Here is a 13,014-nt window from a genome sequence, read left to right on the forward strand (position 1 = left end):
AAGGGAGATAGTAACTTAATTTTGGTAGGCACCCCTTTTAGTCAGAATCGATCGAACGTGCGTTGAGTAGTTAGAGGAAGGGAGTTATATAAAGGGGATAGGATCTTATGCGGAACGGGCAGGTCACCGATACCCAAGAGTGGCTATCCTTCTGTGTGTCGTGAGACGTACTTCTGGACTATCTGCCCCTTAAATCGTTATCGATTGTTTCTGCATCTCAGTAGAGGGGAGTTAGATGCCATATGTTGGGCAGCTTTCTGACAATCAGCGCCTCTCAGGGACTCATCACATGATCGCGTACCACCACATACCACCGCCAAGGAATGACGTCAATGTTTGTCTTCAAACTTGAACTGTGACTGCAACTGGTAACTGCAGATTGTGGACATTCTTTCAATCCCCTAATCGTCTTCCTCAAAGTCACACAGAACCTCAAACAAAATGGGTCGCCGTCAACGTCTTATCAGCACCTCCATTCTCCGTGCAATTTTCAAGTCTAACTCGCAGGATTCCAACAAGAAACGCGGCCTGCTCGAACGTATCCTTGCCTTCTTCTCCGTATTCCAACTCACACTTTCACGATACAGGGCAGAGTTGTTCCAGAAGCTTCGAAATGAAATATGGCGGATCGACGAGGAGGAGTACACAGAGTCGTTCCGCTCACCTGGAAAGAGCAGAAGGCCCGACCTCGTCGCGGTAGGAGACTTAGGATACTCTGGCTCTGTAGGTGCCTTCCGTCCAGCAGTATTTGGTGGTAAGACTTATCCTTGTCTAGACTTTCTTTACCACCCCAAATTCAAAGTTCCTTATGAAATCGCTACCTCGTCAATTCGAACAATCCTTTTTCCGGAAGCGCCTCCTCAACCCGTATGTTGAGCACATGGAGCTCAATCCTACCTCTCTCTTGGTTCGCATAACAGACCTCCTGTATGCGCCGTCTCTTACTCTCGGAGCTGCTATTGGAACTGCACCCTCCCACCACATCGTTATGGAGAACATCTTGTACGGAAAGTCCACATGTACCATAAACAAACAGAAGGAGTGGGAGACCTACGATCTGAAGCCCATTGATTACTTCTATCCGGAGCGCGATATTGCCGGCGGAAGGCTTGCTCCGGAGAGTATCAAGGAGCGTTTGGTTGATAAATTCCTCGACAAAGTGCGTGTAGCAATCGACGAGAAAGAGGAGCTCATTGCACAACTGTCAAGAGATACAAAGATTTTGCAAGACGCCAACGCACTTGACTACAGTCTCTTCGTCGTTCGATACCCGGCTTCAATGTCGTCAGCTAAAGGCGAAAAAGTCACCATTCCTCCTGGCAGATCATCCTCTTGGCGAACCGGTGTTCTTTCTCGGGACAAGAAGTGGATATATCGCGCTATCCTGCTGGATTTCTTCTGGGCGAAAGATGCGTTGCAGGCAAAAGCGCTGACAGGATTAGTCAATTCATGGAATTTCGTGAAATGGGGAAAAGGAGACGGGCCAATGAGTATTACGACAACCAGTAATGAGTACAGAACTAGATTCTTGAAGATGGTTGAAAGCATTATCGAGGTGCCAGATAGCGCGGGTAGACCATTAGGAGAGTTGAGAAGCCCACCACAAGAGAGTATTGAGGAAGTGTAGGATCTTGCGGGGAAATTTGTCCCAGTTAAAAGTTTGGGGTTTGTGCTTAGAATTCAAGGATTCTGACAGATGCATGTGAGATACCCCTAGTACGAATCCAAGCTTGAATTTTTGCTGCAGAAAATCACATCTTTTGGTGAATTATACTTTCTTCTACTCCGGAAACGTAGCCAATCAAACATTTCAGAATAGAACGACTCTATTATTAATTCTGCTAATACGTACAGGTAGGCTAGTGCTTTCCAGTGTTTGCTGGCGTACAGGATATCAATGCTTTCGTGTCCTAACAGTGTAAGTAGACTTCTAACTTCTGAACATTCTCCTTTTTATCTAAATCTAAAGATAAATGGCAATTTTAAATGCATGCAGCTCTGCGAATTTAGGAAGTTTGTCTGACCCTCTAGTTTGCTAATGATGACCTAACATATGGGAAGCCTGTACACATGGATAAGGCCTATTGCTACGATTGGGGAGCGTGTTGAGAGAAAGCCAATACCGTGTCTAAAACTAGATCAGATCTTTACGGCCATCTTCTTCTAGCTGAAGCAACAACTTGTGGAGTATTGAGTCCACTTGAATGAAGCTCAAGTATCCTTTTGCTCCAAACAGGGGCTTAATGATAACTGTAAAGACGGGGAATTGATAGTGTCGTCAGGCGAATGGGACTTAAACCATCAGCATTACACAGAGTACCGACTGCCGTTATCGATTCTCTTCCTCACGCTGGCTATTGGGTCAGCAGGTGGAGCTTAGATTAGTGGCGACGGTGATGACGAGGTATTGAACGAAGGGCAGGCAGGAAACACCCCCAAAAAATAGTAACGAGGATTCATTGAATGAGGATTTCAAGATCGGCATACATACATCGTGCACAAACCCCCCTTTATCTACGGACTTTGTCCAACCCCGCAAGCACCAAGCGCATCCTAATACCCCTCGCCCTCCAACAAGGCTATGTAATCTCTGTTCGCACAGCGGCTCTCAAGCACCTCCCGGCCTTCTCATCCCCCACCTCCAGCCCCCTCGCACGCCCACGTGTAACGCAACCGACATTACCTTTAAAAAAATATCCGCAGCGAAGCTACTCCGGACTTTTATGTACGATGGAAGGATCCACAAGCTTTACATCCCGTGAGCTTAAGCGGTCGGGGTGACGGACACGAGAAAGGCTTTTGGGGAGAATTAGAATTAGGGTCTTGCGAGGGCTCTAAGACAGGTTGTGAACTGTGGGACAGTGCTCGGAGTGAGTAAGAATTAGGAAGATATTGTTGTGGGTAGGGAGAGGTGAGGGAAGCGGAGTTCGGTAGTAGTGGATCATGCTTTCATGGGGCGGAAATTGGGGAGATGGACTGAAGCGATATTGGATATCGTACTGTAGAGCAACGAGCGTATGAGAAAGGAAAGCTTTTGAGAGATTCATAAAGTTGCGATGTTAATGCAAATGGAATAAGAGTTTGATTGGGAGAAGAGAGATCTGGGTGGTTGGGAGGGATTCCCCAAATTCTATGAACTGAGGTAACGCGATCCTGAGGCGAACACCTCGTGTCTGCTGTCAGCGGAGAATTTGGCCGTCGGACTCCGGAACGGCAAGGCTCATTTACTTCTTCAGATTTATTACTAGATCGAGGAAAACGTTAGGAAAGATGTTTCAGATTTGCGTTGGTGGAGAAGGTAATATGGTGCGATGGTAGTAGGTTGAGAAAGATACTCGCTCAGCAGAGTTCATTCGGTGACGACCAAACGAAGCGCCACTTCAGGCGATGTTTTCATGTGCGTGATTCTCACGCCGCATTGTGGGGATTTGAAATACTGGCCTCAGAACAGATTTCATGTCTTAGAACCCATAACGGTTTAGCGGAAAGCCGTCGACAGTGGAGAGTTGGGAGGAGGCGTGAACGGGATGTCACGGCAGCGCTCTTCTTGCTTGCAACGGCCCCAGCATCGCCGAACTTTGAGACATGATAGCGGCATTAATATATCCCACTCAGTGTTCATGATAGGGGAGCTGTGAGTCGCTTGCCGCGAGCTAGTGTTGCTGGGAGTCTATGTTGCTCCGTCCTGACGAATTCCAAAAGCGGCACAGGTTGTGGACATTCGGCTTTTGAGACCCAAGTAATGTGGGGATTTTGAAATGTCTCGCAATACTTCTTCGCATATCATTGGCTTGATAGCCATGTGAGAAACCACCCGGTGGAGAGCGGTGTCTGAATACTAGATCCTAGCGGATTGACAGTCTCAATCTGAGTCAATCAGGCCCGAAGTCGATGACTCGAAGAGAAATCTTCATGGAGTGGAAGTTTCATAATTAGTATCCAGAGTGGCATATCAAACATATGAGTGGGAAGTGGTTCCTACGAAGTAGTTCCTACGAAGTAGTACTTACCTGGCCTCTTAGAATATACCTAACGTATCTGCAATACTGCACGATCAGCCAGGCGTAGTCTTATTCATCTGTGCCAACCATGAGCTCAGAAGCTAGTGAATTATGTCTTACCCTCGAAATAGGATACAGTTCGAAGTCAAGTGTACGTGATACTGTGTAAGAGGCAGCATCATCGCAATATCCAGCTGATGGTCAGCCTTGCCACCTGCTAGTATCCAGCGGTAGGCATGTGGAAGGGAGCTTAACGCTCATAAATATAGCATGCGCGTGCAATGACGAGAAAGCGACGAATCCAGCATTATGCATTTTAGATAGACGCAGGGGGCAGTGTGAGATAAATTGACGTCCGGAAATGAACTCGAGATGCTTGGCGATGTGGCAGGTGTCGTCAGCCTCATCCGTTCAATTCATGCTCCGTATTGGTGCATTGGGAGAAGCGATCCACCAGTGACTAGTAGAATTTGAACATTAAAAGTAGGATTTCTTGAACGTTGTAGTGGCGCGTGGGACTTGGAAACCGCGAAATCATGTGGTCCCCGAGGTCGGCGATGAAGAAGCAGATAGGAATTTAATGGGAGAAGTCTGGATGAGACGTGTCACAGGAGACGAGAAGTCGCATCTGCATACATTTGTACTGCAGCTTAGGGCATAGACTGGGCAGCATTAGACTGTTTATCGGGTGTGCCTGAGTGAGGAACGAGCGCAGTGCGAGCTCGAGGTGTTGCTAAGTGGTGATGCCAGGACTCGCTGCCCAATCAGGGGCGCTTCGACCTTGCCATTCACAATGCATCCACGAAGGTTGTATCACCAGAGCGCGGTCAAGGGCTTGATGCTCGAGGGCTCTCCACTACTGCCGAAGAAACAGAATCAAGGTCTTCGTCAGGGCCTTGCGAGGTGATTCCCTTGTCACCGCGTCAGCGCGCTCGATATCTCCACGATGGCCGTTCGATAACCGCTGGCTCGAGATAAGGCTTGTTGATCGCAAGAAATCTTGAAACGAAACATACGACGACGCCGCTGCGATTGGTGAAAGCGCGGAAGAAGGAGCTGACAGCATGACTTCCGTCGTGTGGAGATGTTGGCTGAGTACCCAGCGGACGACGGAGCCTTGCGCGTGCCTTGCTGCTTCTGGCTACAGGCGCCGTCTATTTTTGCGCTTAACCTCTGCACAGCACTGTCTTGGCGCGCTGAGCCCTTGCGAAAATAGCGTCGACGGTCGAGGCCCTGGCGACGATCTCTGGCGTGGCTGTCTTCGGACCCCGCGACCAATTCCTGCCATCCGCTTGCGTACGAAGATGCTTGTGAGTGAGCGAGCAGCGAGCTTCACGGCAGGCCTCCAACGCGGATGGGATGTGCCTTTGAGGCTCAGTACATTCCCGGACGACCCTCAGCCGATGTAATAGATATCTATTAGCTACTCCGTAGGTGTGCTACGTCTCTTCTTCGTCCTCCGTCTCCGGTCTCTTCCATGTCTTCTTTTGGTTGCATCTCAAGCTCGTGTCTCTCCAAGCATATCTCATCTCAGCCCTTCCTCGTGAGCCTTTCCCGGTGCATAGCGCCACTCTCGTTCATATCCCTGTCCGCCCCAGCTGTCCCTCTCACTAAAGTTATTACTATTTTGAAACGCGCAGTTGTATACTTCTGCTTACCCTGCCTCCATGAATTCCTCCGACTCTGGATTTTTTGAATCCTCTTCCTCGAGGACACGCTCTCTGCTACGGACACATACTGCCTTGCGTCCTGGACTTGTTATTAACCGTCGGAGTCTGCAGGTTTTCTCACATAAGAACTCAGAAATCCCACGCAGGCCTTCTAGTCGGCCTTCTAGTCGGCCTCAACACACCTCTGGACCGACCGTCATGCTGAACGTGTCGTCCTCGTCCTCGCCCACAAAATCGGTTAAGAGAGGGAAGACGTCAGCTATCAAAGGCAAGCCAACCAAGAGATCGGGTACTGTCTTGCGCGCTGTTCCATCGGCCACCGCTTGTGCAACGGCTCCCCTCTCCCCACTAGAGCAAGACATGGCCACCCTACCCAATCAGGAAATTCTCACAAACATTGCTCGCATATCACCAACCTCAGATGGCCTGTCAGCTACTCGGTCACTTCCTCAAAACATTACCTCTCGCCCCCGGGCCCGCAGCAGCAGTGCTGTGCTCTCTCCTATCCAGGCTGGGACGGAAATGAAGTTCTTCTCCGGTAGTACCGACCCGAGAGCCATTATTGGCACTTACAAACATGGAATATTCCACTGGGAACATAAGGACAAGACGTCCATCGACACCCAAAGCTTTCGACCCGCCGGATCTGTCCGGTCAGAGCCTCATTCACCAAGCTCTAGGAAGAGTCGGAGACCTAGGATACAAGTGATAATCCCTGACGACCAGCGCAATCGGCCACTTCCGTCCCTACCATTTTTTAACCACACCAAGAGTCGATCAGCTTCCGCCGAGATCGTATCTGGTCATGAGATCTCGCCACCCTCTGGATCCAAAAGCACTCGAGTTCGCGACTCCATGGTCTCTCCTCTTAGCGCACAACAACACCAACAACAACCACAGAACCAGTTGATGTCATCGATCAATGCTAACATTTCCAATACCCAACGCGAATCCTCAGGCAAAAACAATGCTCCTTCTCACTCCAACTCGTCTGACGAATCTCATGCAGACGATGCATCGTCAGTTTACAGCCAGCCGTCGTCAATGACAAGTAACGAAGCTACCAGTCCTCCAGGGGACGAACAGCAAAACAATCTCCGGAAACGCACAGTCACCCGAACATTCTCCATTAAGTCGCCCGTGGACGTAGGAATTTTTGATGACGAAGCACGTGTAGTTCCTAAGTCCGTAAATGCAAGCGCTGAAACCGGACCTTATAATCCGTCCCCGATAAGCACGCCACCACGTCGTTATGCGCCCCATCCACCCATTGAAGAGGATGCGATGTTTCAACCCACTTGCCCGCTTCGGCCGGCGCGCAAGCCTTCAAATGATTTACCTCGTCGACAGCCATCCACGCGCAGGTCATTAAATCGCAGCATTCGTCGCAGGAGCCTTGCGTCCAACCCAAAGATGGGAGTCTTGAACCAAGCAATGTCGCGCTCAGAGTCCAAGCAAATCTCAAATGGAATTCCGAGCCCAACTCTTAGCGAAGCGGAAAATGATCTTGAGCAGCACCTCACCTCATTTACCGATGACAACCCGTTCAAGTGGGATCAGTTGCTTGAAGGAACAAAATCCAGCAACAAAGAACTCTCGGGTCCCCCCCCAGCTCTCCCCCGCAAATCTAGCAAACGACATTCACAGTTCGGTGCATCCAACTTCCGCTTATCTCAGGTACCTTGCGACCATATCGCTTCGCAACTGAAGAGGAACCGGTCGCTGGGAAAGGGAAAAGGCCTTACCATCAACATCCCTTCAAAGTCTAAGCGGGTGGTTGACTCTTTTGTTCTTTCACCGATTCCTGGAATTCCTGGCGTCCCAATGATTCCACCCAAAGCTACTAAACGAAGCATCACACCAGGAGTTGCGGAGAACGTCATCCTGGGGATTTTGCAGAGTCTGGACTGTTTGGACGATCTGTTCGCTACGGCCGTTGCTAACAGAGGCTTCTATCGAGTATTCAAGCGCCATGAGCTCGATTTGATGAAAGCCACGTTGAGGAAAATGTCGCCGCCTGCTTGGGAGCATCGTGAAATTTGCTACCCGGGGCATGACCAGCAAACTCCAGAAGATCTTGAGAGAGAATGTCCAAGACGGGATTACACGCCAACGACATACCTTAAGTACTACATGCGCGATCTTTACATCATTGCTGCGCTCAAGTCGCTCATCAAAGACAAGTGCCAATCTTTTTTACGACCGGAGATCTCCGTCGCGCTTGTGAGTAATAATGAAATCGAGTCTTCACGGGTAGACGATGCGTTGTGGCGCATATGGACTTTCTGCAAAATATTCGGGTCTGGGAAAGGACGCGAGGAAGACATTGTAGCCCAGATGGATTGGCTGAAAGGTGGCGAGCTTGTCCACCAGAAGACGTGCACATACAGTATTCTGACCACGGATTCCATTGATATGAACGACACGTTGGCCAGTGCCCCGGAATGTTTCGCAAAGGGAAACGAAGATGGTTTGACTGCGGAAGAGCTGTTTGATATGATGGAGCTATGGAATTGTCTGGGTGTATTACTTCAGCCGTTTGAGGGTCGCACAATACAGGCTCGGGAGCACGGCGTCTACGAAAACACAGAGGTTCGTGGAGGCGATATTGATGGGGAAGAGCAGATGCTAGGTAAGTTTCCGATTATCTTTCAACCACTTGCATGCTAATGCATGTCCTAGATGAATGGTATTATTACCTTCTTACACTTGGTCTCTCCCCTGTCTTAGACCTTGCTGCTCCATGTCGCCAGACAGACGCTTCAGCCTTTATTCTAGCATCTCAAAATGGCTGGATGAATTGGAAGCCACCCATCTTCGGCGGGACCCGCAGGAATTTCCTTAAAGAAGCTGCGTCTCGTGTCTACGAAGACAAGATTGCCATTACCTATGCCGAAAGCTCCACCAAAGAAGTTCAGCGTCAGCTTTCCAAGCAACGCATTCAACGGCATATTACCGAACTTCGCAAACGCAAGAACAGTGGCGAGAGGATGCCGGAGATCCGCATGAGTCAGGAGCGTCCCATGAGTGAGTGGGAAGGGGTCATGGACAATCTTACCAAGCCTCGACCGCCTCCTCCGTCTTCTAACATCGTCTCTTACATTCCATCTCTTCGATCCGCTGCTCCAACTTCTGTCCTAGCTCAGCAACTTACCATGACCGTGGCCGAACTCCCTGCATCCAGGACACCACCACCACCTCCTCGCCCCCGATCACCACCAAGGCGGGTTATTGCCGAGCCTCTACTTCCTACACCACCCCCATCTACTGTTCCTAGTGTTGCTGACTGGGAAGCGCGAAGCGTTGCACCAAGCATGCCTTCTATCGACGAACATCCCATTTTCCAAACCCGCACAGAAACTATCCCAAGCATGCCTTCTTTAGAAGAGCATCCAGCATTTACCCGCCATCTTCGGCAGATGAGTGGCAATGGCCCTCCTCCTCAGACTTCTTCTTCCAGCACACCTTCTCTCGAAGAACATCCTGCTTTCCAACAGCATCCTCGCCAACATGAAATCTTCCAGAGCGATGCCACACAGAACACTGCTGAAAAAGCCGTATATCGCATCGTTGAGATGGGGTTCACAGCCGAGCAGGCAAGGCATGCTCTGCGCGTGACCGACCTTGGAGATGGTCTCCGGGTTGATCGCGCCGTTGAGTTGTTGCTTCGAGAAGTTTAAGTTTAAGTTTATTGATTTCCCTGCACATATTTATGGCACTTTTTATACACTCGCTTGATAATCCTGAAGCCTTTTCTTTCAATGTCCTGCTACATCTTTGGGGGTATTGAAATTGGAGTTTGAGCTTGAATTTGACAGCAGCCTGGTTCAGGGAGTTTTCTGGAACATGCTGCTTTGAGTCAACATCGAGCGTTTTGCACGAGATACCCATCGTTTGGATTATTTTCTTCACATATCTTGTATACCAGACGGATTAGAGATTGAACAGGATTGGATGAGAATTGAGATTCGTATGAGGGTAGTCGCATACAGAGAAACGTCACTCAAAACTGTTGGTCCTATGAATGTAACAACCTATTGACTTTGGATCGATGTGATGAACAACAGTTCGAGCCTTGCCACGATACATCATGTCCTTGCCTATAGCTTCGTACCACGTAGAACAGATTGAGGTTCCTGTCCGCAAACTTGTTTGTGCTCTTGGGGGGTGACGTGGATGTCTTCGTATCCCCTGCTGATCCATCTTGTCCCTCATATTCTTCACCTGCATAATTTTTAATCTATCCATTCCCAGAACTGCTGTTCGCCTATGTGATTGCGCAGCCTTTTTCTAGGCCACGAGGTTGACTTGCGCAGGCCTTGCGTGGGCTGCGTTCGAACTCGCATTGACATAGCCCCCCCGAGGATGAGATGCTGGGGACGGAAGATAACATAGTGACAACAACAACATCCTCGACATCGCTGCTTCTTTCGGGGAGTTGATATCAAGGTCTGCGCCGCACTTGAGACTCGGGGTGCGAAATTCCGGGAGGAATACGAGCAGCCAACTGACTGATTCATGATGCGATTCTGCGGCTGGAGTTGCGATTTGGATTTGCGGGTCATGGATTCTGGATCCTGGTCTTGTCCCTCAGTCCTGATGGACATACCCCATGCCTTTCCTCCACCATTCCCAGACGCCCAATTCTTCCATCCGTGCCCCGAACTCCTTTACGCTGCCGACTTCTTGCAGCTTACCGTATTCAGTCTGTTGTTCTTTGACTCCTTTATCACGCCCGTCTATGTGCAATGGAGCCACCTTCTGCACCAGCTGAAAGTCCTTGTATCGGAGGCCCTGCACAATGCTGACCCAATCCTTTACTCCAGATTCATGACCTTCGCAGTACATGATTCCAGGACAGCCGCCGCTGCGAAGAAGCACAAAGACAGCGTAATTCGAAGCCGCAGCGCGCAGTTTGGTGACTTTCTTGCGGGACGTGATGTGGTGGGTTCGGACTAGAGCGTTCCATACCGGGGTAGACATTCCATGCCTTTGAAAATCCCAACGTCAAATGCAGAATCTGTGACGGCTGATGATGGTGTTCCGCAACTGATGGGAGGCGGATATTCTTAACGCTCCCACACGTGACTTTCCACTAGCGTACATTTTCTATTTTCCACCGGCTCCAACATTAAGTTCGCGCCTCAGCTTCGATTGATATTTCGACAGCGACCCTATGGATCGGCTCCTAGTTCACCAGCCTTCGAATGGAGAGTTATGAAGCTAATACCGCTTCATAATTTACGGACACCCTCGGTTTCCGTCCTAAGCTTCCTGAGATCGCAACTTTTCGATGTGGCCGAGACCCCCACATCGCGATGCGCCTCCGTGAGGGGGAAGGCTTGGAGGGGGTTGTCGACAAGGGCGGCAGGGGAATTGGGGAGTGGTGGACGGCGAGGACAGGAGTGGGCTGGAAAGGACACGGTACAGTTAGGCTTCACGGCTTCCCGCAGGAAATGCTTTCTCGAGTCCAGAATCCGCTGCTTAGGATCCAATGCATTTCGATCATCTGCTCGGATACTCCACTCGCCCTTTGATTTCCTCGAAAACCCCCTCCTCTGCCGTCGCGCTTTCTCTACGACACCACAAAACCGAGTATGGCACCTCTGGGGCTCGGGGAAACATCGAACCACAAAGCCACGCGAAGAACACACCTCACCACTTACGAGCTTCCTTGATGATAATGGAGGCGGATTAGGCGGTCTGGGGAGAGTCACAAGGCCTACGAATGAGTTGAAGCTGCGGTGTACCGAGCTAGATGAGCAGGGGAATGTCACCATGGTCAGCGGCGAGTTCAAGAAGAGCGAGCTGATTGCGAAGGTGCGTGATCCAAAAACCTGGAATCCCTCCCCACACACTCTACTTTCCATGCAGCCTGCTATGATGCGAGGGTACTGATGAATCTTCAGTACGGTCTTCTCCCCCGCGATCTCCGCAAAATTGACTCCTCCCTCCTCCCTCACATTTTCGTCCGCCCATCCGCTATCCTGATCAATTTACTCCATCTCCGCGTCCTAATTAAGCACAATCGTGTGCTAGTGTTCAATGCCTATGGCTCCACAGACTCGTACAACCAATCCGTCTTCATGTACGATCTCGACGCAAAACTACGACAGAAGGAATCCCCTGCAAACGGCACATTGGCGTACGAATTCCGCGCCCTAGAAGCCGTCCTGATAAGCGTAACTCTTGCGCTCGAAAGCGAATTCGAAGGCGTCAGCGAGCCCGTCGTCAGAGTTCTCCGAGAACTCGAAGAAGATATCGATAGGGATAAACTCCGATATTTGCTCATTTACTCGAAGAAATTGGGTACATTTGAACAGAAAGCAAGATTGGTCCGAGACTCGCTGACGGAGCTTCTGGAAGCCGACGATGATCTGTCGGCGATGTATCTGAGCGAGAAAGCGGAGGGCAAAGTCCGCAATGAGCATGATCATACTGAAGTTGAGATGTTGCTGGAATCGTACCATAAAGTTGCCGATGAAATCGTGCAAGCGGCTGAGAACTTGGTGTCGAGTATTCGCAATACTGAGGAAATGTACTACACACACACCCTTCCTTCCCCCCCCATTTATGAATTTTAACTTACATATGGCGACAGCGTCAAAGCCATCCTCGACGCGAACCGCAACTCCCTCATGCTACTCGACATTAAGTTCTCCATCCTCACTCTCGCTATCACGGCCGGCACCTTCGTCGCCGCCCTCTACGGCATGAATCTCAAAAACTTCCTCGAGGAATCTGGCATCGGCTTCTTTGGAATCTCCGCTTGGTGCACCGTGTTCGGACTCCTGGTCGCCACCTACGGTCTCACTAGACTGCGGAAAGTGCAGCGCGTGAGTATGTGGGGTCATGGCCATGGTAGTGGCGGGTATTGGGGTATTGGGGCGTGGGGGGGACGGAGTACGAGAGTTGATGGGTTTGGGGAGGGGTTAGGGTTGGGAGCTGTGTCGAGATTGAGGCCGGGAGAGACTTTGGGGGATTTGGTTAAGAGGGAGAGCGCGGTTGCGAGGAAGTTGGCCAGGGCCGAGGCGAAGGCTGAGGAGAGCTTTAAGGGGTAAGCGAGTCGCTTGCATTGTTGGGTGAAGTTGTGTGTCTTGCTTGTACAGACATGTTTCCGATTCTCTGCTCTAAGATTCCCCCCTCATCGTCCATTATCTTATTATTGACTAGGAACGGTTGGTCGGTTAGGCATTGTAGACTGGATTTGGGCTTGCATAGCGCTGGTGTCTTGGGTTGTATCCCTTACTCGCACGCAATTGGGGGCGACTATCTCCCTATGCCTTTCACGTATTGCATGCATTTCTATTGTAGAGTAGAGTAGAGCAGAGTGTATCTATACC

The 13,014-nt window shown here is 50.2% G+C and overlaps 5 protein-coding genes across 5 annotated transcripts; 3 read left to right on the forward strand and 2 right to left on the reverse strand.

Moving 5' to 3' along the window:
* The first annotated feature begins 390 nt into the window (after positions 1 to 390).
* Positions 391 to 1,741, forward strand: BDR25DRAFT_294619 (SAICAR synthase-like protein). The gene is made up of 2 exons (XM_033688793.1): positions 391 to 723; positions 776 to 1,741. Exons 1-2 carry the CDS (start codon positions 442 to 444, stop codon positions 1,625 to 1,627), a joined length of 1,134 nt encoding a protein of 377 aa, XP_033542828.1. The 5' UTR covers positions 391 to 441; the 3' UTR covers positions 1,628 to 1,741.
* A 1,093-nt stretch (positions 1,742 to 2,834) lies between these two features.
* BDR25DRAFT_360141 (uncharacterized protein) lies at positions 2,835 to 4,309 on the reverse strand (the record flags this gene model as incomplete). The annotated part of the gene is made up of 13 exons (XM_033696199.1): positions 2,835 to 2,946; positions 2,978 to 3,101; positions 3,139 to 3,203; positions 3,261 to 3,338; positions 3,370 to 3,378; positions 3,413 to 3,460; positions 3,498 to 3,632; positions 3,691 to 3,838; positions 3,897 to 3,978; positions 4,011 to 4,046; positions 4,089 to 4,195; positions 4,216 to 4,257; positions 4,288 to 4,309. The coding sequence occupies 13 exons, from the start codon at positions 4,307 to 4,309 to the stop codon at positions 2,835 to 2,837; spliced, it is 1,008 nt and encodes a 335-aa protein (XP_033542829.1).
* A 1,173-nt stretch (positions 4,310 to 5,482) lies between these two features.
* BDR25DRAFT_294622 (uncharacterized protein) lies at positions 5,483 to 9,682 on the forward strand. The gene is made up of 2 exons (XM_033688794.1): positions 5,483 to 8,303; positions 8,354 to 9,682. Exons 1-2 carry the CDS (start codon positions 5,669 to 5,671, stop codon positions 9,349 to 9,351), a joined length of 3,633 nt encoding a protein of 1,210 aa, XP_033542830.1. The 5' UTR covers positions 5,483 to 5,668; the 3' UTR covers positions 9,352 to 9,682.
* Positions 9,683 to 10,261: 579 nt separating this feature from the next.
* Positions 10,262 to 10,654, reverse strand: BDR25DRAFT_328371 (uncharacterized protein; the record flags this gene model as incomplete). The annotated part of the gene is made up of 1 exon (XM_033692384.1): positions 10,262 to 10,654. One exon carries the CDS (start codon positions 10,652 to 10,654, stop codon positions 10,262 to 10,264), a length of 393 nt encoding a protein of 130 aa, XP_033542831.1.
* A 165-nt stretch (positions 10,655 to 10,819) lies between these two features.
* Positions 10,820 to 12,995, forward strand: BDR25DRAFT_396055 (cora-domain-containing protein). The gene is made up of 4 exons (XM_033698411.1): positions 10,820 to 11,491; positions 11,581 to 12,209; positions 12,273 to 12,542; positions 12,576 to 12,995. Exons 1-4 carry the CDS (start codon positions 10,889 to 10,891, stop codon positions 12,730 to 12,732), a joined length of 1,659 nt encoding a protein of 552 aa, XP_033542832.1. The 5' UTR covers positions 10,820 to 10,888; the 3' UTR covers positions 12,733 to 12,995.
* The last annotated feature ends 19 nt before the right edge of the window (positions 12,996 to 13,014 follow it).

The sequence above is a fragment of the Lindgomyces ingoldianus genome (genome assembly GCF_010093535.1).
Source record: "Lindgomyces ingoldianus strain ATCC 200398 unplaced genomic scaffold BDR25scaffold_36, whole genome shotgun sequence".
In the NCBI taxonomy this organism is placed as follows: Eukaryota; Fungi; Ascomycota; class Dothideomycetes; order Pleosporales; family Lindgomycetaceae; genus Lindgomyces; species Lindgomyces ingoldianus.

Coding starts and splice junctions, on each gene's coding strand:
- BDR25DRAFT_294619 (XM_033688793.1), top strand. CDS start 442: ATGGGTCGCCGTCAACGTCTTATCAGCACCTCCATTCTCCGTGCAATT. Junction 724..775: donor ACTTAGGATACTCTGGCTCT/GTAGGTGCCTTC, acceptor ATCCTTGTCTAG/ACTTTCTTTACCACCCCAAA.
- BDR25DRAFT_396055 (XM_033698411.1), top strand. CDS start 10,889: ATGAAGCTAATACCGCTTCATAATTTACGGACACCCTCGGTTTCCGTC. Junction 12,210..12,272: donor ATTCGCAATACTGAGGAAAT/GTACTACACACA, acceptor ATATGGCGACAG/CGTCAAAGCCATCCTCGACG. Junction 12,543..12,575: donor CATGGCCATGGTAGTGGCGG/GTATTGGGGTAT, acceptor GGGGGGACGGAG/TACGAGAGTTGATGGGTTTG.
- BDR25DRAFT_294622 (XM_033688794.1), top strand. CDS start 5,669: ATGAATTCCTCCGACTCTGGATTTTTTGAATCCTCTTCCTCGAGGACA. Junction 8,304..8,353: donor TGGGGAAGAGCAGATGCTAG/GTAAGTTTCCGA, acceptor TGCATGTCCTAG/ATGAATGGTATTATTACCTT.